The following is a 22,242-nucleotide window of genomic DNA, read 5'->3' as shown; positions in this document are numbered from 1 at the left end:
CCCCCCCCCCCCCCCCCCGTTGTGGTGTGGCTGGATGCACAGATCTTTACCTTCTCTGGGACCTTTCACATGAGATTTGGGGCCCTCTGCCCTACTCATGACCTTTAAATTCTAAAATACTTCGGTTCGGTTTTGTTTCTAGGCAAGGTGACCCCATGGCAAGGCGCAAGCCAGAAGGGTCCGGCTTCAACATGACCCGCCTGTCCCTGGCTATGGCTTTTTCCTTTCCCCCAGTTGCCAGTGGGCAACCCCACTCTCAGCTGGGAAACACCCAGCAACAAACTCAGGAGCAAACCCAGCAACAGACAGAGTTAGGAAAGGTACAGGAGGAGGCAGGCCTAGTATAGGGAAGTCGGGTGTAGGGGAGAGTTGGGGACAGGAAGTGCCCCAGGACCTGCCAGGGTGTGGGGCAGGGGAGGGTAGGGATCAATTCCCCTGACTTCCAAGAAAGGGGCCTGGTTCACTGGGCGACCAGGAGAAGTCCCAGCTAACTACTCTACCACCATCTGTCTCCTTTACCCAGGAACCTGCTACCACCAGCACCATGCCCTACCAATACCCAGCACTGACCCCAGAGCAGAAGAAGGAGCTGTCTGAGATAGCTCGCCGCATTGTGGCTCCGGGCAAGGGCATCCTGGCAGCAGATGAGTCCACTGGTACGGTGCTGGCCCAAGAATGGGAGGAGGCCCAGGGTTGGAAGTGACAGGTCAATCTCTTTATTCTCCCATGTGATGCTCCCTTCCAGGAAGCATTGCCAAGCGGCTGCAGTCCATTGGCACTGAGAACACCGAGGAGAATCGGCGCTTCTACCGCCAGCTGCTGCTGACTGCTGATGACCGTGTGAATCCCTGCATTGGGGGTGTCATCCTCTTCCATGAGACACTCTACCAGAAGGCGGATGATGGGCGTTCCTTCCCCCAAGTCATCAAATCCAAGGGTGGTGTCGTGGGCATCAAGGTGAGGGAGCAGGGCCTCAGGATTTAAGTTTGGATATTAATGTGAGGGAAAGGAATCCAGATTAATAGGGCAGGAGATGAATACTGAGTTGGGGGTCTAAAGACTAGGGTGGAGCCTTGGTTACAGACTTTATGGTGTACTCAGACTTGTTTGTGTGGTGCTGGGGATCAAACCCATAGTTTCCTGCATGCTAGGCAGATACTACAGCCGCAGGTGGAGTTTTTTTTAATTTTTTTTTTTTTTTAGTTGTACTGTTTATTTTTATGTGGTGCTGAGAATCGAACCCAGGGCCTCGCATGTGCTAGGCGAGTGCTCTACCGCTGAGCCACAACCCCAGCCCTGGCATTCTTAATCCTTATAATTCTAAGAGCAAGGCATTTTCCCACTTACAGGTGAAAAGCCAGAAGTTCAGGGAGGTAAAATCATTTGCTCGGCATTAGTGAGTGGTAGAGCCCAGGTGTCCTGACACCCAATCCAGTTAATATTCTTGTGGAATAATATTCCAATGTATCACACCTCACAGGTCTGGGTACTATAACTAAGTAAAAATATGGGCAAGCTTGGAGAGGTCGGTGAGAGATTAAGTGAGGTTGGGGTTGAGGGAGGAGGAAAAGATACTAGATATCATTACCCTCATCCACCCCAACAGGTAGACAAGGGTGTGGTGCCCCTGGCGGGAACCAACGGCGAGACCACCACCCAAGGTGAGAACTGTTTGGATCTTTTCCCTGCCAGCCAGCGAGTGGAGATGCATCCCTCCCTCCCCCACCATGCTCTGACTCCTTCGTTTTCTCTTCAGGGCTGGATGGGCTGTCTGAGCGCTGTGCCCAGTATAAGAAGGATGGAGCTGACTTTGCCAAGTGGCGCTGTGTGCTGAAGATTGGGGAACACACCCCCTCATCTCTTGCCATCATGGAAAATGCCAATGTTCTGGCCCGTTATGCCAGCATCTGCCAGCAGGTGGGACTGCAGGTCCCCAAAAGGCCACCTCCCACCTCATTTGGTCCCAGTATGGGCTAGCTTGCCCCCCATCTGCCAGGATACCTACCTCCCCCAAAGCTGCTGTTCCCATTACGCACTGAACATGAGGCTGGTCCCTGGGAGGACATGCTGTAGGGCAGAGGGGCAGAATAGGGATTGCCTGGGTGGATCTGAGATGCCTGTCAGCAGTAATCCACTGAGGGCTTTGATGCCATGCATTCCTATCATCAAGATAAGATCCTGGCCAATGGCTGTGAGGACCTATGGGTGGGGTTCTAGGTGATAAGGCCTTGTGGCTACTCTGTCCCTCCCCTGACAGAATGGCATTGTGCCCATTGTGGAACCTGAGATCCTTCCTGATGGGGACCATGACTTAAAGCGCTGTCAGTATGTAACTGAGAAGGTAGGTTGCCTGTCTGTTCTGCCGGGATGGTGTGGTGGAATGGGCAGCTGAGCCCAAACCTTGGGCTCACACCCTACCCGTCCACTTTGACTTTGCCCTCCTCTAGGTTCTGGCTGCTGTCTACAAGGCTCTGAGTGACCACCACATTTACCTGGAAGGCACCTTGCTGAAGCCCAACATGGTCACCCCAGGCCATGCCTGCACCCAGAAGTACTCCCATGAAGAGATTGCCATGGCAACTGTCACAGCACTACGTCGCACAGTGCCCCCTGCCGTCCCTGGTGAGGCCTACCTCCCTTGTCTTGGCCTCCCGGAGGTAGATGAACTGTGCCTACAACCCTGGAGCCCAACTGGTCTGCTTTCCAGGGCAGTGTCTAAGGGCTTCTTCCTGTTTCCTGGGTCTCTGGCTAAAGCCCCACCCCTATTTTGGCCCTTGTTCTACAGGAATCACCTTTCTGTCTGGAGGACAGAGTGAGGAGGAGGCATCTATCAATCTCAATGCCATCAACAAGTGTCCCCTGCTGAAGCCATGGGCTCTGACCTTCTCCTATGGCCGAGCCTTGCAGGCCTCTGCTCTGAAGGCCTGGGGTGGGAAGAAGGAGAACATGAAGACCGCCCAGGAGGAGTACATCAAGCGAGCCCTGGTAAGGCAGGGGCAGATGGTGGCAGGGTGTATCTGGGTGGATGGGAGGGACTCTGAGAAGAGACCTTCTCACACTGGCTCCTCTCCCCTCTTAGGCCAACAGCCTCGCCTGTCAAGGAAAGTACACCCCAAGTGGTCAGGCCGGGGCTGCAGCCAGCGAGTCCCTCTTCGTCTCTAACCATGCCTACTAAGCTGAGGCATTCTCAGGCTGCCCCCTCAACACTCCAGGCCCCTGCTCACACACACTCTTCAGGAGGGGGCCACATGGGGCTCCAGGCTCTTTCCCATCACTCTTGCCTCCCTCGTGACTTTGGTGTGTGGTGTTTGTGTGCGCTAACTCCATCGCCCCTTCCAGCCCACTGCCAATAAACAACTATTTAAGGGGGAGTCTGTTGTCCGTGTCTTGTGGCATCTAAGGCAGGGTGGGCCAGGGGAGGTGGCTGAGCAGGAAAAGGGTAGAAGGGGTGGGGTAGGGCTTTCCTCTGTTTTTTACTTACTCAGGGCTTTGAGAAAGGCTGAGAGCTTGTCAAATTTTCTTCTAGGCTCCATCCTGTCTAACTAGCAGTATATGATAAGGTTCAGAGTTGGGGGCTACAGGTGTCACCACTTAAATCTTATAAGGCTACAGTCTTGGACTCAAGGGTACAGAAGACCCCATGACTAAAGTAGCCACCACTATGAAAATGGGTGCTGAGATTCCCAATTTATGCTTATCTTGATGCATTGTTGGACACATCTAATGTCCATCTCCTAATCAATGCTATCGAGCTCTATTTCCTCATTTTAATAGGAGATGGGTTTAGAAATAGCTTCTTAAGCCTCTCTGGACCACAGAATGCCTTGAAAAACCTGGAATCTCCCACATACCCGCGCCTTGGTGCAAATACACACAAAATGAACTACAGAGCTCAGGTTCCAGGTTAAGAACTGAGCTGCTGCATTCCAAGAAGCCATAATGAGGGCCCCACATTCAGCCCTAGGCCATGCTGTGAATCCTGTCCTATTACCCAGGCTTGGGTGTAGCAGAAACTAGACCAGTTCCTAGCTGCTGCAGATCTTAGCCATAACTACGGAACTGAGTAGTCCTGCCACTTCACATATTTCTTGCAACCTCCTCACTCCCACCCTTTTCTGGCGCAGATCCTTTCCATTCCAAGCTTCCCTCAAGAAAAAAGTCTTGACCTTTCTGATCTCCCTGATCCTACAAAATTCCGACAGTGATCTACGTAGCACTGACTGGATATCTACCACCTTCTAGGAATTTAAAAACTTAGTCCCTCCCTTCTGTCTGCTTATCCAAAACCAAACCAAACCTGGGCTGGAAGTGTTACCCAGTGGGAAAGCACTTGCCTAACGTGTATGTCCCTGGGTCTGATCCTCAGTACTCCCTGTCGTCCCCCCCCCCGCCAAAAAAACCAAAACCATCTCTATAACTCTTCAAAACTTTGGGTCATTTCTCTTCTTGGCCTCATTCAACTCAGGAAAACAAAATCTGAAGTAAAGCAAGTGAAAACAAGGTCAGTAGAAGATGACACTAAGGACAGCATGATGTATAAAGGCAAGGGGACTGGAAAGACTGTTTAAAGATCAATAGTTACCTCTTCCTGCAGCAAAAGACTAGGGAAGCAGAGGAGTTTTAATGCCAGTTTGGAGAGTGCTGGTCTTTTTAATCTTTATAACAATGTGAGTTCCAGAAGCAGTTAAGGAAAAAAAGGAGAGGAAAAAAAAAAAAACCTAGAACTGAGAACACAGCTTTTCTGAATTCCGAATTTTTAGCTCTGCAACCACAACCAAGTTAAGACTTAACTTCTCTGAATCAGTTTCCTCCTCTTAAAAAAGGAATAAAATGTTCAGGCAATAGAATGGTGTCAGGGGTTGATTTTGGAATAGGGACGTCGTGACGCTGACTGAGGCACAGGCTTAGAGCAGGAAGGGCGCGATCCTTTCTGCCCCAAACTTTGGAGCTCCTCTCTGACAAAGATTTCTCTGGGGCAGTGGGAAGAGACTTGGGTTGGGATTTCTTCCTTCACTGAATATTTATAAATGTCTACTGGGCCAAGACTTACCCTAAGCACTGGAGCTGCAATAGCGAACAGCCCCCAGGATTGTAGAAGGGGAGGCACGATGAAATGGGTAAACAAAAATTTGTAATATGAAGTGATTCAGCCTAGCGAGAGCCCAGCTTCATCTTGGTTTTCTTACTGTAATGGTAGGGGGTTGGTCTGCGTCTCTAACACCTCGCAGCGCCCAGGTGCCCAGTCCACATCCGCTGCCGCCCACTTCCTTCAGCGCTCCCATTCTCCGCCTTCAGGGGTGGCGATCAGGGCGCGGCAAGGGAGAGGGGAGGCGTGTGTATGACGCCACATCCGGCGCGCGCCGGAACTGGCCTCTCTTTGCTTCCGCGGCGGGGCCGGAAGTAGAAGCGGCGGTGGCGGCGGCCCAAAGCAGAGGGAAGGAGGGAAGCAAGCGAGTCCGAGAGTCTGAGCCGGAGTCGCAGCGGCGGTAATAGTCTGAAGCCCCTCTAGGCCACCGTCCTTAGCGCGGGACCGCGGGGTTCGACGGGAGTTAGTGGGGGGGGTGCGGCCTGAGCGGTGGGACGCTGGGGATCCCGGGGCTGATGTGAGGGGAGGCGGGGGGGCCAGCCCCAGAATTTAGTCGCCCCCCCGTGCCCCGCACGGACACTCTCATCCGCGGGCTGGTCTTCTTTCCCAGGAGACCCCTGTGCGGTGCGGAGGGGGCGGTGGCCCCAACTCTGACCCGCGCCGGGGGGGGGTGGGCCATGGCGGAGATCAGCGACCTGGACCGGCAGATCGAGCAGCTACGGCGCTGCGAGCTCATCAAGGAGAGCGAAGTCAAGGCCCTGTGTGCTAAGGCCAGGTGAGCCCCAGAAAAGTGAAGCCAAGCTGCCACCCAGGGGTTCCGGCCTGGGGCAGACCCAGCTCAGAACTTTGGGCTTGTCCCATGTTGGAAGCTTTTCCGAGAGGAGTAGAGTAGGTCCGCTTTCCTCCGGGAACTACCTAGTCTGCCAGGGGAAGGTAGATGTGGGTAAAGACTTGAAAATATTAGATTTTATGCTTTGAGTGGAATAAAGGAGAGTTACAGAAAGTACTTAGAAAACTCAGGGAAACAACATTGGGGCAAACAGAAGCAGCTTCTTGAAGGGGCTGAGCTCAGGAAAAGAATACAAAGAGGTGTAAAAGGAGTGTTTGCAAGAACAGAAGTTAAAGGCATTGACTTATGAAATGATCTTAATCCCAACAACAACCCTTTAAAAGAGGTGGTTTTGTCCCCGTTTTACAAGTGAAGACTTTGATGTTCAAAGTTTCCAGGAAGTGTGGAATGGAGTCTGAAGCTATTTTGTGTCCTGACATTTTTCAGGCCATATGCAGTAAGGTGGAGTTGGATCAGTCTCATGCTTAATCTAGGAGGTAAATAAGCCAGAGTAGAATTAAGCATGATCTAGATGGACACCCACTTAAGAGTTCTATGGGAAGTAGAATGATGTAGTGATTAAGGGTCCAGGTTTTGGAATGCGGTGACTCTAGGTTTGAATCTGAACTCTGCCTCTTACAAATGTTGGTGATCTGGTGCCTCAAGGAAAAAAAAGTTTGTTTTGTTTTTTTTGTTTTTTTTCGTACCAGAGATTGAACCAAGGTGCAGTTAGCCACTGAGCCACATCCCCAGCCCCTTTTTTATTTTTTTATTTTGAGACAATCTCACTGAGTTGCTTAGGACCTTGCTAAGTTGCTGAGGCTGGCTTTGAATTTGTGATTCTCCTGCCTCAGCCTCCCAAGCTGCTGGGATTACATGCATGCATCAGTGCATCCACAAGGGCAAGTTTCTTTATTTGTAAAGTGGAGATGATCATGCTTAGTAAGATGGTTGTGAAGCTACATTCAGTGAACTGGTGCTTGAGGTAAATTTTTGGTCTAGTGTAAATGGCTTGACAAACACTAGGTGGTATTATTGCTATTTGAAAAGGCAAGAATCATATGGGCTGAAACTATCAGTAAAGGCTTCTAAGAGAAGATGGGTACAAAGGATAAAGATAATTTTGGTTATCTGATAGGGGCAGAGCCAGTAAGAAAAGGCATTCCAAGTAGGATGAGAGGAGCAGAGGACTAAAGATATGTGGGCAGCAATTGAGGAGACGGTTTTCCTGCTTCCTTTAGCGAACTGTTTGTGACTTCCAAGCTGGAGAATTATAGAAGAGCTGGAGAATTACCTGTTTATTGAACAGGTAATTATTGATCCACTAGTAACCTGGTCCCCCATCATCCTCCCATCCAACAAACCTATAAGGTTGGAATCTAATTTGCTCCATTTTACATAAGAACAGAAAGGCACAATTATAGGTCTAGTGACTTGACTGATATCACCTAGTGAGGAAGTAACAGAGCTGGGTTCTAAATTTGTGCCCCTGATATTATTTGGTTGGCTCTTCTCCACTCAAGACAGACTCTTAGCAGTCAGACAGGACCTGTGTGGGATTGATAAACAGACTAGGCCCCTTTTAAAATGCCTGTATGGAGCTTTACTCTTTTGACAGCTCAAGAAAATCTGCTTGCTGGGTGCAGGAGTGCACACCTATAATCCCAGCTACTCGGGAGACTGAGGCAGAGGATTGCTTGGGCCCAGGAGTTCAAGGCCAGCGTGGCAACAAAGTGAGATCCCATCTCAAAAGGAAAAGAAAAAAGAGACAAGAAAATCTCCCTGACCAAACCAGCTCTAGGATGTTTTCAGTTCTCTTTCCCTCGATTCTGATTGGCATTTTTAGGAACTTAAACCTGATATTGTTCTTTTTTTTCCCCATAAATTTTATCTTCCCCACAGGACTTGGATCAGTGTGGTAATGATTATAGCTAATGCTGGGATAGCATGCTGGAGTTTTCAGAATAAGCAAATTTATGTGTGCAGTCTCCATTCCAACAGCCCTATGGAATATGCAGGACAGGAGGAAGCATTTACTCTATTTTATAGAAGATCAAATTGAACCTTAGTGTAGATATCTAGTCTTACACTTTGTCACACAGTAAGTTAGCAAGTTCAAGAGGAAATGAGTTTTGAGCCCAGGTCCTTGACTATGCTCCATGGTCATTGATAGCCAGGCAGAGACATTTCGATATGGGGTATGATAGGCAGCAGGGAGCTCTGGAGGACTGAGGGGTGGGAGGACCCTGCTTAATTGAGACTGAAATGTAGCTAGAAGGTACTAGGTTGAGGTTTGAGGTGGCCTCTGTTATCTTAGGCTTAGTCAGAATGGGGACCAATTTTAGCACTTGGCCATGGCCTGGGGACCCGTCAGAGACTGGCTGAAGCCAGTAGTTTCAAACGCTTCAGCTTACTGAGAGGGTACATAGAAAAAATTAAACCCATGGAACCACAGAGGCCTGCAGTAGTTTGAACTGAAAAGTTTTTGTATTGGGCACTCTTCGGTGTGAATCTCAGCAGTGTGACCCTGGTCAAGTCACTTTACCTATATAAGTTTTTTTGAGTCATTGTGAGGCCTGAATGAGATTCTGCCTATCCAGGAACAGGGCCTAGCACATTATTAGGAACTTACAGAAGGTTTGTAAGTTGTGGAAATAATGGGGAACAGTTGTGAGTCACTGTAGGGCTAGTGATGTGCTGCAAGTGATAGCTGGTGTCAGAGAACCTGGTTCTTGTTCCTTGAGTGCACCAGTGCTGTGCTGCCCCTGAGTTATGGTTTTGCAGAGAGGAAGACTCCTGCATTTGACCTTGCTGGGTTTCAGGTGTGTCTTGGGTTTAGTTGAAGAGGCTGGCATAAATTCTCACGAGATTGAGCTCCCGAGTTCCAGTTCAGCCACTCTCCAGCTTTGTGGCCTCGACTCTGCCACTTTAAGCCTTGCTTTGTTTATCCATTAGATGAGAATGAAAAGAACCCCCTCACCCAGTCTCTTGGAAGGGTCATTATAAACAGTTGCTATGGAAGGATATTCATCCCAAGATTCAGTACAGGTGGGAGAACCCATTTGCTCTTCTGGCCTCCTGGACCACCGTCAGTGCCCCTGATATTATTTGGATAATAAAAAAGTTCGAGAAAGCTAAGGCATACCTGCCTTGTGCTCAGAGAGTCCCCTGAGGGACAGATGTGAATCCTCCCATTCCCTGTACCTGGGGAACTCCCTTAGTGGGAAGAGACTAGCAGAAACAGTGGGGTGGAGGAGGAGCAGCCTGGGGCCACCCCCCATCAGAATAGCTCCATAAAAAGAGTCAAGCCCCCTCCTTTAACCCTTCCCACGAAAAAAAAAAAAGGCCTGGAGCCAGGCTTCTCTGGTTCAAATCCCACCTTTGCTTCTGCCACCCACCCAGCAGCCTCCCATGTTTCAGCTTATACATCCTCTCTGTGAAACATCTGTTCTTGCCTTTGAGGGTGACTGATGGGGGGCATCTCTGCATAGCTCCTTATAAACAGTTGTGGCCTGTGGTGTGAGCCCCAATGTTCAATGCTGCTCTTATCAGGAGCAAAATTTGGAAATATAGGTGCTACTTAAGCTTGGCACCTATCTGCCAAAGTGATTTATGTCATCCTCACTCAAGTGGAAGTAGACTGCATTTCCAGAAATAAAGTCCACACCTTCTCAGGTGTGCGGGGACATCCATGGACAACATTGAAATAAATGTTGAAAATGTAGGAACAGTGCATCCTCCCTTTGAAGGTACATCTGATGGTTGACCTGCCGGGGATACCACCCTTGTCTTTGGACAGTCTGGGAGAAGGGTCTTGGGACTGGTAGACTGATATCAGACTTCAGTTATGGGACAGTTAGGGAAAGCTCTAAAGGAACAAGGGGCTCTGTCTCCCAGGAGTAAGTACTGGATACCTGAGAGGGAGTAGCAGGGGAGTCAAGGCTGGAAGTCACAGTCTGCATGGAAGGGCTTGGATACTGGGATGAGAGCTGGGACTTTGTCCTGTTGGCAGCTGGGAGCTTTGGAAGGGGTTGAACAGTGGAGGGCCATGGTCAGCTGATCCTAGGGAAATTGAACACTTCACTCCTGCCCCCTGGCGGTTCAAGGACCACCTCATGTCCTCCCCTCCCCCCCAAAAAAGGTCAGGAATTGGGCTGGGCTGTCCTGGCTGTGGTGACCCTGGTCTTCTCCTGTCTCCAGAGAGATCTTGGTAGAGGAGAGCAATGTGCAGAGGGTGGACTCCCCAGTCACCGTGAGTATACTCTGTCCCTGAAGCCCTGGCTTGATCTTTTGAAACACCATAAGTCCACCCCTCATTCCTGGGGTCCCAGGGAGCCTGGTGTCTGTCTCCTCTCCTTTCTTCATGGGTGCCCCACTCTAAGAAATGCATGTTTTGGGAATTTTGATTTGTTTGGGATGCTCTTGGCTAGGGCAGGGGGTAGTCCAGTTTGGTGAGTGACTCTGGTCTGATTTCTGTGGCTCTGCATCTGTAGTCATATTCTGGGTACTTGGAGGGAGGGAGGGGCCAAGTCCTCCAGGAGCAGTCAGTAGCATTGGGGAAAAAAAAAAAAAAACAGTTCTGGCCCCTGCCAGTGGGGCAGTTGGCACTCAGGGTGGGATGGCGGGTGACACTACAGCAGGCTGACTCTGGGCAGATAGTAGATGTCCAGCCTGGAGTTGTGGCAGCCTCAAGAGCCATGAGTCTCTTGAAAGCATGGGGTGTTTTGGGAACAGAGGGGCCATCCTTCTGACCGCTGCGTGAGTGCCAACCCACCTTCATACTTTTCAGGTGTGCGGCGACATCCATGGACAATTCTATGACCTCAAGGAGCTATTCAGAGTGAGTGTAGGGGAAACTGGGGCTTGTGAGCTGGGAGTGACTGGAGGCCCCACTTATTGACAGGGAAGTCCTTCCTTTGGTGGCATGAAGGGGAGCAGGAAGCTTCTAGTTGGATGGACCTTTTGTGAAAGAAGGGCCTCAGCTGGATAGGAGCATGGGCCGCTGCAGTGGTCCAAAAGACCAAGCAGAACCTTCTTCCTCCCCACAGGTGGGTGGCGATGTCCCTGAGACCAACTACCTCTTTATGGGGGACTTTGTGGACCGTGGCTTCTACAGTGTTGAAACCTTCCTTCTACTCCTGGCACTTAAGGTGGGAGCCCCTGGCTTCTAGAGCCCATGCCTGGGCCATCCCAGGCCAGCCTTTCTGTATCCTGGCCACCGTCATTTTTTCCCTTCCATTTTTCCACTTTGGAGCTGTGCTGCTGGCTCTGGACTGATTCTGTTTGGTGGGCTGTTGCCTTGACTCAGGGCCACCTGCCTCAGCCTTGGACAATGAGGCTAATGGGGCAGCACTGGGAGAGAAAAGAGAGGCTGGCTTTGTTGAGAAGGTGGCAGTCACTGAGGATGGCTGGATACAGTGTCCATTGGTGGAGAGAGATGGAGGGGCCAGAGAGCCTTGAGCATCACGGAGGACCCGGGTCTGGCGGGTAGAAGAGTAGCCATTGGGTTTGTAACTGAAGGGGGGAGGGGTCTGTTTACTTCTTCTGAAAGAGGAGCTAGGGACCCGTGAGGCAGATGACACTGTATGATTTATGCAAGAAATGACATGAGTCTAGGCCAGGACAAAGGTTATGAACACAGAGTGAGGCTGTCAGACATGTGGAGAAACAGAGCTTGGATCCCAGCCCTGGTTTGGTGGCCACCCCTAGGTTCGCTATCCTGACCGCATCACCCTGATCCGGGGCAACCATGAGAGCCGGCAGATCACGCAGGTCTATGGCTTCTATGATGAGTGCCTACGCAAATATGGTTCGGTGACTGTGTGGCGCTACTGCACTGAGATCTTTGACTACCTCAGCCTGTCAGCCATCATTGATGGCAAGGTAGGCTGGCCACGGGACTCCTTGGGGCGGGAGTGATGGGGGAGACTCTGGATCTGTGCCTCCTCCCTCCTGGTCTCGCTCTTCCCTCTAGATCTTCTGTGTGCACGGGGGCCTCTCCCCCTCCATCCAGACTCTGGACCAGATCCGGACAATTGATCGAAAGCAGGAAGTGCCACATGATGGACCCATGTGTGACCTCCTCTGGTCTGACCCTGAAGGTGAGGGGTGGGCAGGTGGGGCAGGGCCAGTCTGGCGGTACCTTCATTAGTTGAGACTGGTTAAAGCAAGGACCTTGACGGGACAGGCTAGACGGGAAGGGTCTAGGGAGGAGCAGGGCAGGGCTGGTCCACACTGCCTTCTGTCCTCCACCTGTAGGCTGGCTGGACCCTCCATGGGGAGCAAGGGGGTATGCTGGATCCCATAGAGGGGGTCATGGTCAGAAGACTGTTTAGGACAAAATCATTGGCTCCCTGCATGGCAAGGGGCTTCAGGACCTGACAGCAGCTTCTTCATAGGTCAGACCTCGGAATGAAAGCTCCCCAAGGACCCCTCGCGTTGTGGGAGTCCCTGCTGCTGTGGAGTAGAGCTGAGAGTTACAGTCAGGACTCTTGAGTACCAGCCGAGGGCCCAGCCTCCCCTTTGTCACTGCCATTCAGACTGCCCTGCCAGGTCTAGGGTGACCTTTCACTCCTCCTGGGCCACAACAGTGCTTATTCGCGCTGATACTGCTGGTGGCTCTCACGAGCACCTCCTCTCACTTGCATGCACACCTGTTTGGACAGTCCATTGAATGGTCACTGTGATTAGGAGGTGGAACCAGACCCCAGCATTCTTTCTCCAGCTCATCCGCTCCAACATTTGCAGTCCTCTCCCCCAGAATCCCCTGGAACATATATATTCCAGGGGAATCTTGCTGCCCGGGACTCTGGTTGATTGGAGAAAGGTGACAGGATATTCACCTTTAAGGGGCAGTGGGCAACCAGAGAAGCCTTGAGGACCTCCTCTCCCCATCTCTACCTTATTTGCCTCAGACACAACAGGCTGGGGCGTGAGCCCCCGTGGAGCCGGCTACCTGTTTGGCAGTGACGTGGTGGCCCAGTTCAACGCAGCCAATGACATTGATATGATCTGCCGTGCCCACCAACTAGTGATGGAAGGTTACAAGTGGCACTTCAATGAGACTGTGCTCACTGTGTGGTCAGCACCCAACTACTGCTACCGGTGAGCTGGTGGGACGGGGAGGTCAGGGTGGTGATGGGGAACCTAGGCTGACCCGTTCCTAACTCTGCTGCCCCCTATTTCCAGCTGTGGCAATGTGGCAGCCATCTTGGAGCTGGATGAGCATCTCCAGAAAGATTTCATCATCTTTGAGGCTGCTCCCCAGGAGACACGGGGCATCCCCTCCAAGAAGCCGGTGGCCGACTACTTCCTGTGACCCTTCGGCCCTGCCCCCTCCAACTTTTCTGGCCCTTGGACCACTGTGACTCTGCCCTCCCCCCAGTCGGAGGCTGGGCAAGGAGGGGCTGTCCCCAGCTCTGCTCTTCCCCCAAGAGGGCGTTTCAAGGGTGAGGACTTTCTCTGGAGAGGTTTGGAGCCTTAGCTCCATGCTCCTCCTCTCCTTTCTCCCCACTTGAACCATGAAGTTTCCAGTAATTTTTTTTTCTTTTTTCCTTTTTTTTGTTTGTTTTTAGATAAAAGTTTTGAGAAAAAAAAGAAAAAAAAATTCTAATAAAAGAAGAAAAATGGTTGTTGGGTTTATGTCAGTTTTGATTGGGGGTGAGCAGAGATGATGGCCTGGGACCTGGGTGGGCATCAGGACCTTCGCTCCTTGGCCCTAATCCTGCCAGGAAGGCAGCTCTCCGGTCAGTCCACTTGCCCAGAGCCTCCAGTGACCACTCCCAGAGGCCTCCTCCATGCCGGGTAAATTCTCAAAACAGCTAGTGTTAGGAAATTCAGATTTCCTCCATTTTCCTAAAGAGGAAAGTGGCCCAGAGCAGGTTGATTCGTGAACACAAGGTCATAGAGCTGGAAACAGGCAGTTCTGGATCTGCCTGGGTTACCCCACAAAGCCTTCATTGGCCCAGCCCTGCCCAGGGCCAACACCACAAGCCCAATGTTTCCTGAGCACTGATGTCTTTTTGAGTTTTATTAACAAAAATACTCTGGTCCTGAGAACAGACTGGTGTGGCTTACAGTGGTGGCAAGTGGGGCCACAGGAGGTGGAGATGCTGGGCTGTCCCCATTTGGCCAGGCAGAGAGCCTCCTTCCATTCACACGGAGGTGAGAGCCTGGAAGGGGAAGCTGGCCCCAGCTGGACTCCCAGCAGCCTGGCTTGGGCTTTGAAGCCAGAGGGGGTGGGAGTGAAATCAAGGTGTGAAGTGGGGTGGGGGACAGGCCCAAGGCAGCCATTTGGTGTGGGGGATGGGGACAGTGGAATGAGGGGGCTTCAGTGCTGGGGGAAGGGAACTGGAGATTGTGATGGAAGATGAGGCAAAGGGGCCCTGTGACGGCTCAGTACATTGGTTTGGAACCCACATCCAGGTATCCCCCAGGGCCTGGGTATGGCAAGGGGAAGGGGCCCCCTTGAAGGAAGTGTGGAGCAAAGGATGCTCCGGGTGGAGCTGCTGGGTACCCTGAGCCCCCGGGCCCAGGCTGCAGCTCCAAAAATGCAGCTGAGTAGGGGGCTGGGCGCCCAGAGTCTGGAGCCTCAGGGAAGGTAGGGTTCCTGAAGTAGAAAGACAGCTGTCAGAACAGGAGAGAAGGGACACCTGGAAGGAGCATTCCAACCCTGTGTCCTTGTCCCACTCACCTGGTTGGTAGGTGATTGGGAGCCCCATGGAAAGCTGCGGGGTGCAGGAGATAGGCCTCAGCACTGGGGCCACCACATGGAGGAGCTGGGGCAGGAACAGCTTCCTGGGGAGCTGAGGACTGCTCTGGATCTGACTCACGCACGTCCCCACCCAGGGTGGAGTCACAGGGACCCCCTGGTGTATCTGGGGAGAAAGAAGGGGCAGGTTGGGCCAGGGAGGATCAGTGTCATAGGCCTGGCCCCATCACTATTAGGACAACTCACCTCCACTCCCATAGGCCTCTGTGGCTACTGGCTCTGGGCCTCGAAGTTTCCTCTTCACACGGGCATCCCGCTCCCTGGGGAACAGTGGTGATGATGATGATGATGATGATGATAGTAATGATGATGATGGCACTATTAGTACTTACCAGGTGCCAGGCATTTCACCCTCCCAGGGACCCTATCAGGCAGGTGCCATTATTATACCCATTTTACAGATGAAGAAACTAAAGGCCAGAGAATTAAGGGATTAGAAAGCAGAACTGGGATTTATTCCCCACTTGAACTTTCAGTGCCCTACTGTTTTTAGAATCAGTGGAAATTCTCCCAAGCTGCAAATCTAAGGCATGGCCTGACCCCAGCCCATTTCCCTCTGCCCCAATCTCCATCAGCTGCCATCTCCTACCCCCTCTTCGCCTACTGAACTCATCCCTTTTGTCTTAGGTAAAGCAAAACTTCCTCAAGAAAGACCTCCCTGTCCTCCCACAGTGCCACAGACCCTTCCTCATGCTGTTTATCACAGTCACACTTTTACATTTGATAGAATGATCCTGTGGGTCGTGTCTATCTCTTCTGACAGAGGGTAAGCTCCTTGAGGGTAGGGGTCCACCTGGAGGAGGCTGTACTCAGATGCCCAAGTCCTTGCTACGGAGCCTAACCTAGCTTCCCATCACCTCCCTGACTCGCCTTTTCACCGACTCCACTCCACTCACATGGTAGGTATGTCCTGCCTCAGGACCCTTGCACACACAGCTCCCACTCCCAAGCATGCTTCTTCCCACTTACCACATGGCTTCCTCTACTTCCTTCAGGTCTTTTCTTAAATGTTCTTTCCTTGGGGAGGCCTTCCTAGGCCATTTATCCACCTCCTCACCCCAGCCTTCCTATCCCTTCCCTGATATATTTCTCTTTAGAACGTAATGCTAACTTATATTTTATTTATTTTGTTTACTTACTCATTAGCATTATCAGCATCATGAGGACACGGGCTTTGATTTGCTTTGTTTACTTATGTGTCCCCCATGCCTAGAACAGTGGCTGGCATGCAGCAGGTGCTAAATAAGCATATTCGTTGACTCAATGAGTGAATAAATGTTTTTATTTACCATTGCATTCCTGACATCTGACACAGTACTGGGCACATTAGTGAGCAATTAATAAATATTGTTGAACGGATCAGCGAATGGACAATGCTCACCTCTTGCAGTTTCTGCCATTCTCTCGGAAGCCTTTGGCAAAGGGATTGGCTGCAATCTTGAGTTGTGTGATCTGGGGGCACAAATCCAGGTCAAAGCTCCTGCAGCCTGGGCAGGGTGCTGTTACCCTCTCAAGCAGAGTCACTCACCCGTGGGTTCTGGTAGGCTGTCACAGAGATGAACGTGGTCTCAGGGAAGCGAAAAGAGGCCACGCCCCCCCAGTGCTGGCTGCAAAGCTGGGCGGCCCGCACAAGGTGTATGCGGGGCTGATACTTGTGCATGGAGTGCAAGATCAGCTGGAAGGGAAGAAACGGGAGTGATTCCTTGTTTGGGGGCCCCAGCCTTAGCCTCTACCTAGCACCACCCCTAACCCCTATCCTGGAGTTCCAGCTTGGGCCTCACGTGGCCATGGGGGTCCAATGTGCTGTTGGTGAGCTTGACACGATGGAAGGACACAGGCTGCCGCATCCAGTGGGCACCAGTGGCAGGAGAATCAGGGTGAATATAGACACGATCAGGCAGGCGGGGCTCTGCCTTGCCGCTGGGCTCCCAGCGCCGGCCCTGCCAGCGGTAGCGAGCCCCATCCACTGGAACCACATCCAGAAGAAACAGGTAGCGGGCCTCAGGGTCCAGGCCAGTGACTGACACTCGGCAAGCAGGAAACATGCGCCTGCACAAGGCAAGAGAAGGGAGAGGCCTGGAGCTACCTACTGGCCAGAGGCCGGCCTAGCACCAGTAAGGGAACATCAGGTAGTCAGTTCTGGCAGAGAAACATCAAGGGAGGTGGAATTAGAACCCAAAGGCAGAATCACAGAGTTGGAAGACTGACTCCATTTTACAGATGGAGAAACAAATAGGTAATCTGACCAGGATCACAAAGCAGTTTAGAAGCAGAGCCTACTTGCTGGAGGAGTTGTGGCTAACTTTTCTCCCTGAAATAATGCCAGGAGTCTCATGCTCCCCACCTTGGTTTCCTTATCTGATCTCTATCACCAGCCCCTACAGTTGTTAAGTTGCTTCAGAAAAAATAAGACCCTACCTTCAGAGAGGAGAGGATTTACCATGCTAGGGCCTGAGCTCCTGTCCAGATAAAGATCTTGCACAGGCCACACACTGATCACTTGAGCCTCAGAGGTCAGCCCAGTCCTAGTCACATATTCATTCCTATTCAAATTAAACATGGAGCTGATCCAGGTTTCCCTGAGACTGGCCACCAGCTTGATCCCAGACAGTCTAAATCCTAATTCCAGCCACAGACCCACTCCTGATCTAGGCCACACACTAACCTATAAACCAGTCAGACTTCCTGACCTTGGTTCAGACTGATCTGTGACCCTTAATAGATTGGCCCCCAAACCCAACCACAGACTCCAAAATTGACCCTTGACACTTGCCATAGTCCTGATTCCATCCATATTCACTCATGCCCCAGGCCATAGTCAAATTCTGAACTTGGGCTGAACTCTAGCCCTGAAGAAACTCCCAAACCCAGTCTGGTGTCCAGGATCTATCTTTTCCAAGAGACCCCAGAAGAAATTGATTCGGCTAGCCCTCACCTGCCGGCTTTGGTGATGATCATCTCTGTCCCCACAGCGTTGAACTCCTTCCACAGCTCCTGGTTCTCCAGGCTCAGGCTGACCCCAGGGAGGGAATGAAGGGCTTCTGCAGCTGGTGGGGCTGGCTCAGTACCCAGGGTAGGGGGCAGTAGGGGCAGAGGTGGGGCTGCAGCTAGGGTGCGGGGACCAGCCTCAATCCCGGACAGGAAGCAATCCAGTTTAGGGGTATCCAGATCTGGAGATGTGGGGAGAATGAGAAACCGGCCTAGGGTCACAGCCGCCAAAACCCCTAACTAGCAGCAGGTCCCACCGCTCACCAGGGTAGCGGTAGCCCTCTGCCAGGGCGGGAGGGAAGCTGGAGTCCCCACCGGGTTGGGGGGGCCCCAGACGGTAGCCGGTCCCCAAGGAGGGGTACAACTCTCGTGGATGGTACATGTTGTAGTCCCTCTGGCTTCAGGTCACGCTGCCTATAGTGCTGAGAGATGCCCCCTTTATAGCTCACAGCTCAGCCCCTTCCAAACCTGGGATCACAGCCCCTCCCCTCTTTGAGGCCCTGGAGGTGGGCTGGAGTGGAAACCCCTGGGGCCTCGAAGGGGTCCAAGAGGGGGCCGGATACCTGTACCTTCCCCTTCCCCTCCCCCATGGGCGGCTTCATTAGCCCCGACCCCCTGCCCCCTCATTACATAATTAACTCCTCGGCCTGATTGATCCCCAGGGCTCGGACAGGGACGCAGTTTGGCGCTTCCGGACAGCTGGTCCCCGTTCCCACGGGGGGAGCCCCGGCTAGGGACAAGCTACGGGGGGCGGGGCCTGGACCCTGGGACCTAGCCTAGTCCTGAGGCAGACCCTGGCGTCCCAGATTTTCTTGCTAGTAATCTCCACGCCCTTACTTGGGAGAACTAGGCTTGGAGGAAAGGAGCGTAACTGGAGGGAAAGTGCCGGGTTGGAGGGAAGCGGCCTGAGCTAATAATTACATGGGACACTGGAGACCTCGACGAGTCCGCAGCAGAGGACTGAACCCATTCCTTCCTGGTTCCCATTCTGAAAAACCTCTACCCTTCACCAAGTCTCAAAAGTTGAGGGACGCACGCAGCTCTACAGTCTCGACTTGTAGCGCAGGGTTGCCCATAAGGTCCAACCTCGGCACACTCGGAACTACACTTCCCAGCAGACTCTGTGCGAAGGCGCGCGTGAAGGAGATAAGTAGACTGCGCTGGGGCCTCTGGGAGTTGTAGGCTGGACGAGGGGGGCGGTGAAGCGGGCAGCTTGGCATCCTCCCAGGAGACATGCCTCTAGGCGGCGGCCAAGCACTAGCGCAAGAAGACGTAGATCACTCGAGGTCAAGGCCTAGGGCCAGTGTGGGCTCAATGATCCCACAGGTAGTGGAGACTAGCTTGGAAGGCCATGCCTAAACCATACCCCGTGGGGGTCCGGAACGGAACAGGTCTATAGGGGCAGGAGTCTTTATTCCAGTTTCCCCCTCCCGGATTCCACGTGAGCCTGGGGCTGTCGCCACTTCATTGTTTTATTATATACAAACGCTACAGAACGAGGGGAACAGACGTGCGTGGGGTAAGAGGGGCTCGGTGGGAGAAGTTCACAGGGCAGACGGTGTACTGGGGCCAAGAGAGCAGCACACAGGCCATATCTATGGGGCAGGCGGGACTGGAAGGGGTTAAAAACGAGATCCAAGCCAGCCAGATCGCAGGGAAATGCGGGGGTGTCGTCCCCCCTTCTGATATCCCCCCAAGGTCACAGTGCATGCAATAAAATATATGTACAGGAGCTGGATTCTTCCTCTGCGGGGCCCTGAAGGTCCAGAGCTCCCTTCAGGTGGAGGGAAGCCAGTGGCGCCCCCTGGCGGCCAGGCCAGGCTGGAGCCACATGCGTCAGGAGCGGGGTTCAGTCCCAGCCGTTGTCTTTGATCATGTGGTTGAGTTCAATGATGTACTTCCCCTCTTTGTACTTCTGGCTGCTCTCAAAGGCTTGCTCCTGAAAAAGGGGGCGGGAAGCAAGAGCTTTACCGTTGACCCAGGGCTGGGGAATGGATCTGACTGGCCTAATTTTACTATGAGGAAACTGTCCCAAAGAAGCCAAGCTACCTGCCCACAGACACAGAGCTGGTAAACAGCAGGGCTGGGCTGTTCTTCACTAATAAGGAGTAGACAGAACTCTGAATCATGGGTACTTTTTACACACTGACAGTCTCAACAGAGAAGACATGGAAATATTTAAAAGATTTCATAGTCCTCAAGCAAACTGGTGGCTTGAGGGCCATTTCAGCCTACACATGGTTTTATTTGGATAACAGAATTTCATGAAAATAACTTTAGAATGTGAGAGGCTTGATCCCTGTGCCTTAAAACAAACAAACAAACAAAATCCCCCAAACTTTAATATACTATAGGCACACACGCTTACTCCCATTTATCCTAGCCCGCTCTTCCTCTCTGTTATTCCTTTTGCAAATCCACATTATCTGCTTGGCCTCAAAAACTTGAGTTTTTAATCTTTAGCCTAGGCTACCTCTTTATTTTTCAGAGGTCCAGAGAAGCCAAGCCACTTGTCTAGAGACACACAGCAAATGTGTGGCAGGGACAAGAGCTGAACTCAGGTCAGACTGTCTGTTTTATCTGGGGTACCCACTTCACAGAGGAACTCCAAGCAATGCCTGCCCAATTCAGTACCTTACAGATTCCCAAGAGCATCTTCCTTTGCTACGTTTAATCTGATCCCTGTTACAATCTTGGGTGCCAGGTGGTGGCTTTATCCTCCAATGTCAGATAAGGAAATGAGACTCAGGGTAGTGAAATCAGATCCTGGACAGCAGCAATGGCAATGTGGCAATGGAAGAGAAGGCCTGTGGACCCAAGTTCCATGTTGCTCTGGGGTCTTGAGCAACTTCTTTGATCTTCTGAATGATAATATAAGCCAGTGGGCAAGGATTTGGAGTTAAGAAGAAAGAACAAAAAAGAACCGAATAGGATTCTGATTCCTATTCTGATCAGTTTTATGTCTTGGGCAAATTACCTAACATCTCTGGGAAATATATGCCAGGCACATAAAAGTGCACAGTATATAAGCATTGAATAAATGGTAACTCGTCTTATTTCCTCATCTCTAAAACAGAGATGCTGATGCCTTTGAAGGAAGGGGTGGATTATGAGAAAAATTCTACAAGTGCCTGTAGGATGCAAAAGAAGAAAACATGGTCAGGGGCTGAAAAGACAGTTTGGCTTCTCTCTGAGGGCCTATGCACTCTGAAAAGTTGCCAGTTGACTACTTGTGAGAAACAGGTGATGTGAGGTCAGGTCAAAGGTTACCATGGGGTCAAAAATAACTGACTCACATATTTCCAGCCCAAAGTGGTCTTGCAGTTCTCGCAGTGGATGTCAGCGACAGCATGGAGGCCTGTCAGCAGCACCCGCTCCTCGGCTGGCCCGCAGCCCACATTCACCCTGCAGGGACATGGGGCAGTTTCAGGAAGTGTCCCACCATGGCAGAGCCCTCCTCCAGCTTGTATCCACTGCATCTGTCCTTATAATCCAAGAGAGGGGTGATCACGGTATCCTGCCTGACCCAGGGGACTCTGGGAGTCTCAGCATGATACCAGGGGTCATAGGTCACAACAGAGGTCAGGAAAAAGAAAGGAGGGGGCCAGATACTCACACAGAATTGAAGAGGTAGGCACGCCCCTGACTGCCCTGGAAGGACTAAAGGGTGGGAAGGGGAGAGGAGAGGGTCAGGGTTACTGGTGGGGAGCTGCCAGACAGCCCATCTAGCCTCCCATTCCAGCCTCAATTGTAGCCTGGTTACCTTGGAGATGAGGTCGTCGTGGTTGGCCAGGTGAGCGCGGCAGTGGGCACAGCTATACCTCCGGTGACAATCATCCAAGTAGGCCTGAAACGTCTTGGGCTTTGAAATCCGCACCATGGCGGGGGCCAGGGGCAGTGGCCCCACGCGGGGAGCGGCCCACGGGGAGCAGAGGGAGCCCAGTGCCTGCCAGGGAGGGAATAGGTGGGCTGTCAGGACCCAGGCCACACACATGCAGGCACGCCCAGAGCCATGGGGACTCTCTGTCACACTTGGCTGCTCTCTTCTTTCCCCAGAGCCAGCAGCCTCGCCAGGGACCAGAGTCGTTTCAGTTTTGACTCAGTGAGGAGGCTCAGGTTGCATCAGCAGGGAAACTGAGGCTAGGAGGAGCTCAAGGTGAGTCACCCACCTGCTTCCAGCTTCACCCCTGTTGACCTGGCAGTTGAAGCTGGAGGAAGGGGCTTTAGCGTGGATGGACTGTCAGTCCCAGATCAGGGGGGAGCACAGGGAGTTAGGAACTGGCAGATCCTTAAGACTTCATTTGGACTGCGGGTGGGGCTACTCTGGGGTCCAGGGAGTTCACCTGGAGAGAAGGTCCCTCACCTGGAGGAGGCAGGAGGCCCTGCTGAAGGTGGAGGGTTACCTAATAGCGGAGGGGCTCTCACCTGGGGGCGCTGAGACCTCATCTCCACCGAAGGAATCTTACCTGTATCGCGGAGCCTTACCTGAGACCCCGGGGCTCACCTGGGGCGCGGGGGGTGGGGGGCGGGCGCCGGGGGAAAGGGGCAGTCCTCGCTGGCGGGGCGGGG

General features: G+C 52.3%; 4 protein-coding genes and 1 long non-coding RNA gene across 11 annotated transcripts in view; 2 read left to right on the top strand and 3 right to left on the bottom strand.

The window, feature by feature from the left end:
- Window positions 1-3,371, top strand: part of Aldoa (aldolase, fructose-bisphosphate A) — a 5,001-nt gene extending 1,630 nt beyond the window's left edge. For 3 of the 4 annotated variants that reach the window (XM_015491253.2, XM_015491251.1, XM_015491252.2), the window contains exons 2-9: window positions 524-656; window positions 746-957; window positions 1,607-1,661; window positions 1,757-1,917; window positions 2,258-2,341; window positions 2,448-2,622; window positions 2,786-2,985; window positions 3,080-3,371. In XM_015491253.2, coding sequence (XP_015346739.1) covers window positions 545-656; window positions 746-957; window positions 1,607-1,661; window positions 1,757-1,917; window positions 2,258-2,341; window positions 2,448-2,622; window positions 2,786-2,985; window positions 3,080-3,175 — 1,095 coding nt within the window. In that variant the 5' untranslated portion in view covers window positions 524-544 and the 3' untranslated portion in view covers window positions 3,176-3,371. Of the gene's footprint in view, window positions 1-142; window positions 321-523; window positions 657-745; window positions 958-1,606; window positions 1,662-1,756; window positions 1,918-2,257; window positions 2,342-2,447; window positions 2,623-2,785; window positions 2,986-3,079 lie in introns of all 4 variants that reach the window. The other variant, XM_048789748.1, reaches the window with a different exon arrangement.
- LOC125612362 lies at window positions 1,875-5,293 on the bottom strand. The gene is made up of 2 exons (XR_007342718.1): window positions 5,051-5,293; window positions 1,875-2,067 (listed from the first exon to the last, which is right to left on the bottom strand). It is a non-coding gene; the product is annotated as an uncharacterized LOC125612362 (long non-coding RNA).
- Window positions 5,294-5,330: 37 nt separating this feature from the next.
- On the top strand, window positions 5,331-13,543 carry Ppp4c (protein phosphatase 4 catalytic subunit). Its single transcript, XM_015491254.2, has 9 exons — window positions 5,331-5,486; window positions 5,697-5,861; window positions 10,116-10,167; window positions 10,705-10,755; window positions 10,964-11,065; window positions 11,625-11,798; window positions 11,890-12,016; window positions 12,830-13,019; window positions 13,104-13,543. Exons 2-9 carry the CDS (start codon window positions 5,764-5,766, stop codon window positions 13,231-13,233), a joined length of 924 nt encoding a protein of 307 aa, XP_015346740.1. The 5' UTR covers window positions 5,331-5,486; window positions 5,697-5,763; the 3' UTR covers window positions 13,234-13,543.
- Window positions 13,544-13,914: 371 nt separating this feature from the next.
- Window positions 13,915-19,039, bottom strand: Tbx6 (T-box transcription factor 6). Of its 3 annotated transcripts, none has more exons than XM_015491249.2 (8): window positions 18,710-19,039; window positions 17,621-17,855; window positions 16,467-16,734; window positions 16,214-16,360; window positions 16,067-16,137; window positions 14,872-14,945; window positions 14,608-14,791; window positions 13,915-14,523 (listed from the first exon to the last, which is right to left on the bottom strand). In XM_015491249.2, exons 1-8 carry the CDS (start codon window positions 18,906-18,908, stop codon window positions 14,310-14,312), a joined length of 1,392 nt encoding a protein of 463 aa, XP_015346735.2. In that variant the 5' UTR covers window positions 18,909-19,039; the 3' UTR covers window positions 13,915-14,309. The 3 variants fall into 3 exon arrangements, with proteins under 3 accessions (XP_015346735.2, XP_015346734.1, XP_015346736.1); XM_015491248.2 differs by having other exon boundaries at window positions 18,595-18,788; XM_015491250.2 differs by lacking the exon at window positions 18,710-19,039 and adding an exon at window positions 17,938-18,152.
- An 88-nt stretch (window positions 19,040-19,127) lies between these two features.
- Ypel3 (yippee like 3) lies at window positions 19,128-22,242 on the bottom strand. Of its 2 annotated transcripts, XM_015491247.2 has the most exons (4): window positions 21,437-22,242; window positions 21,290-21,333; window positions 20,970-21,078; window positions 19,128-19,612 (listed from the first exon to the last, which is right to left on the bottom strand). In XM_015491247.2, exons 1-4 carry the CDS (start codon window positions 21,665-21,667, stop codon window positions 19,523-19,525), a joined length of 474 nt encoding a protein of 157 aa, XP_015346733.1. In that variant the 5' UTR covers window positions 21,668-22,242; the 3' UTR covers window positions 19,128-19,522. The 2 variants fall into 2 exon arrangements, with proteins under 2 accessions (XP_015346733.1, XP_048645712.1); XM_048789755.1 differs by lacking the exon at window positions 21,290-21,333 and having other exon boundaries at window positions 21,437-21,510.

This window comes from Marmota marmota, unplaced genomic scaffold (genome assembly GCF_001458135.2).
Source record: "Marmota marmota marmota unplaced genomic scaffold, marMar, whole genome shotgun sequence".
Lineage (NCBI taxonomy): Eukaryota > Metazoa > Chordata > Mammalia > Rodentia > Sciuridae > Marmota > Marmota marmota.
This window is presented reverse-complemented; position numbering and strand designations above follow the sequence as displayed.

Excerpts from the sequence above, each read along its gene's own strand:
- Ppp4c (XM_015491254.2), top strand. The coding sequence starts at position 5,764 with ATGGCGGAGATCAGCGACCTGGACCGGCAGATCGAGCAGCTACGGCGC. Across the intron at positions 10,756-10,963 it reads ACCTCAAGGAGCTATTCAGA|GTGGGTGGCGATGTCCCTGA; the intron begins GTGAGTGTAGGG and ends TCCTCCCCACAG. Across the intron at positions 11,799-11,889 it reads CAGCCATCATTGATGGCAAG|ATCTTCTGTGTGCACGGGGG; the intron begins GTAGGCTGGCCA and ends TCTTCCCTCTAG.
- Tbx6 (XM_015491249.2), bottom strand. The coding sequence starts at position 18,908 with ATGTCTCCTGGGAGGATGCCAAGCTGCCCGCTTCACCGCCCCCCTCGT. Across the intron at positions 16,735-17,620 it reads ATCATCACCAAAGCCGGCAG|GCGCATGTTTCCTGCTTGCC; the intron begins GTGAGGGCTAGC and ends TGCCTTGTGCAG. Across the intron at positions 16,138-16,213 it reads CAGCCTACCAGAACCCACGG|ATCACACAACTCAAGATTGC; the intron begins GTGAGTGACTCT and ends TTGTGCCCCCAG.
- Ypel3 (XM_015491247.2), bottom strand. The coding sequence starts at position 21,667 with ATGTGTGTGGCCTGGGTCCTGACAGCCCACCTATTCCCTCCCTGGCAG. Across the intron at positions 21,079-21,289 it reads GCCTACCTCTTCAATTCTGT|GGTGAATGTGGGCTGCGGGC; the intron begins GTGAGTATCTGG and ends ATGTCCCTGCAG. Across the intron at positions 19,613-20,969 it reads CCACTTTGGGCTGGAAATAT|GAGCAAGCCTTTGAGAGCAG; the intron begins GTGAGTCAGTTA and ends CCCCTTTTTCAG.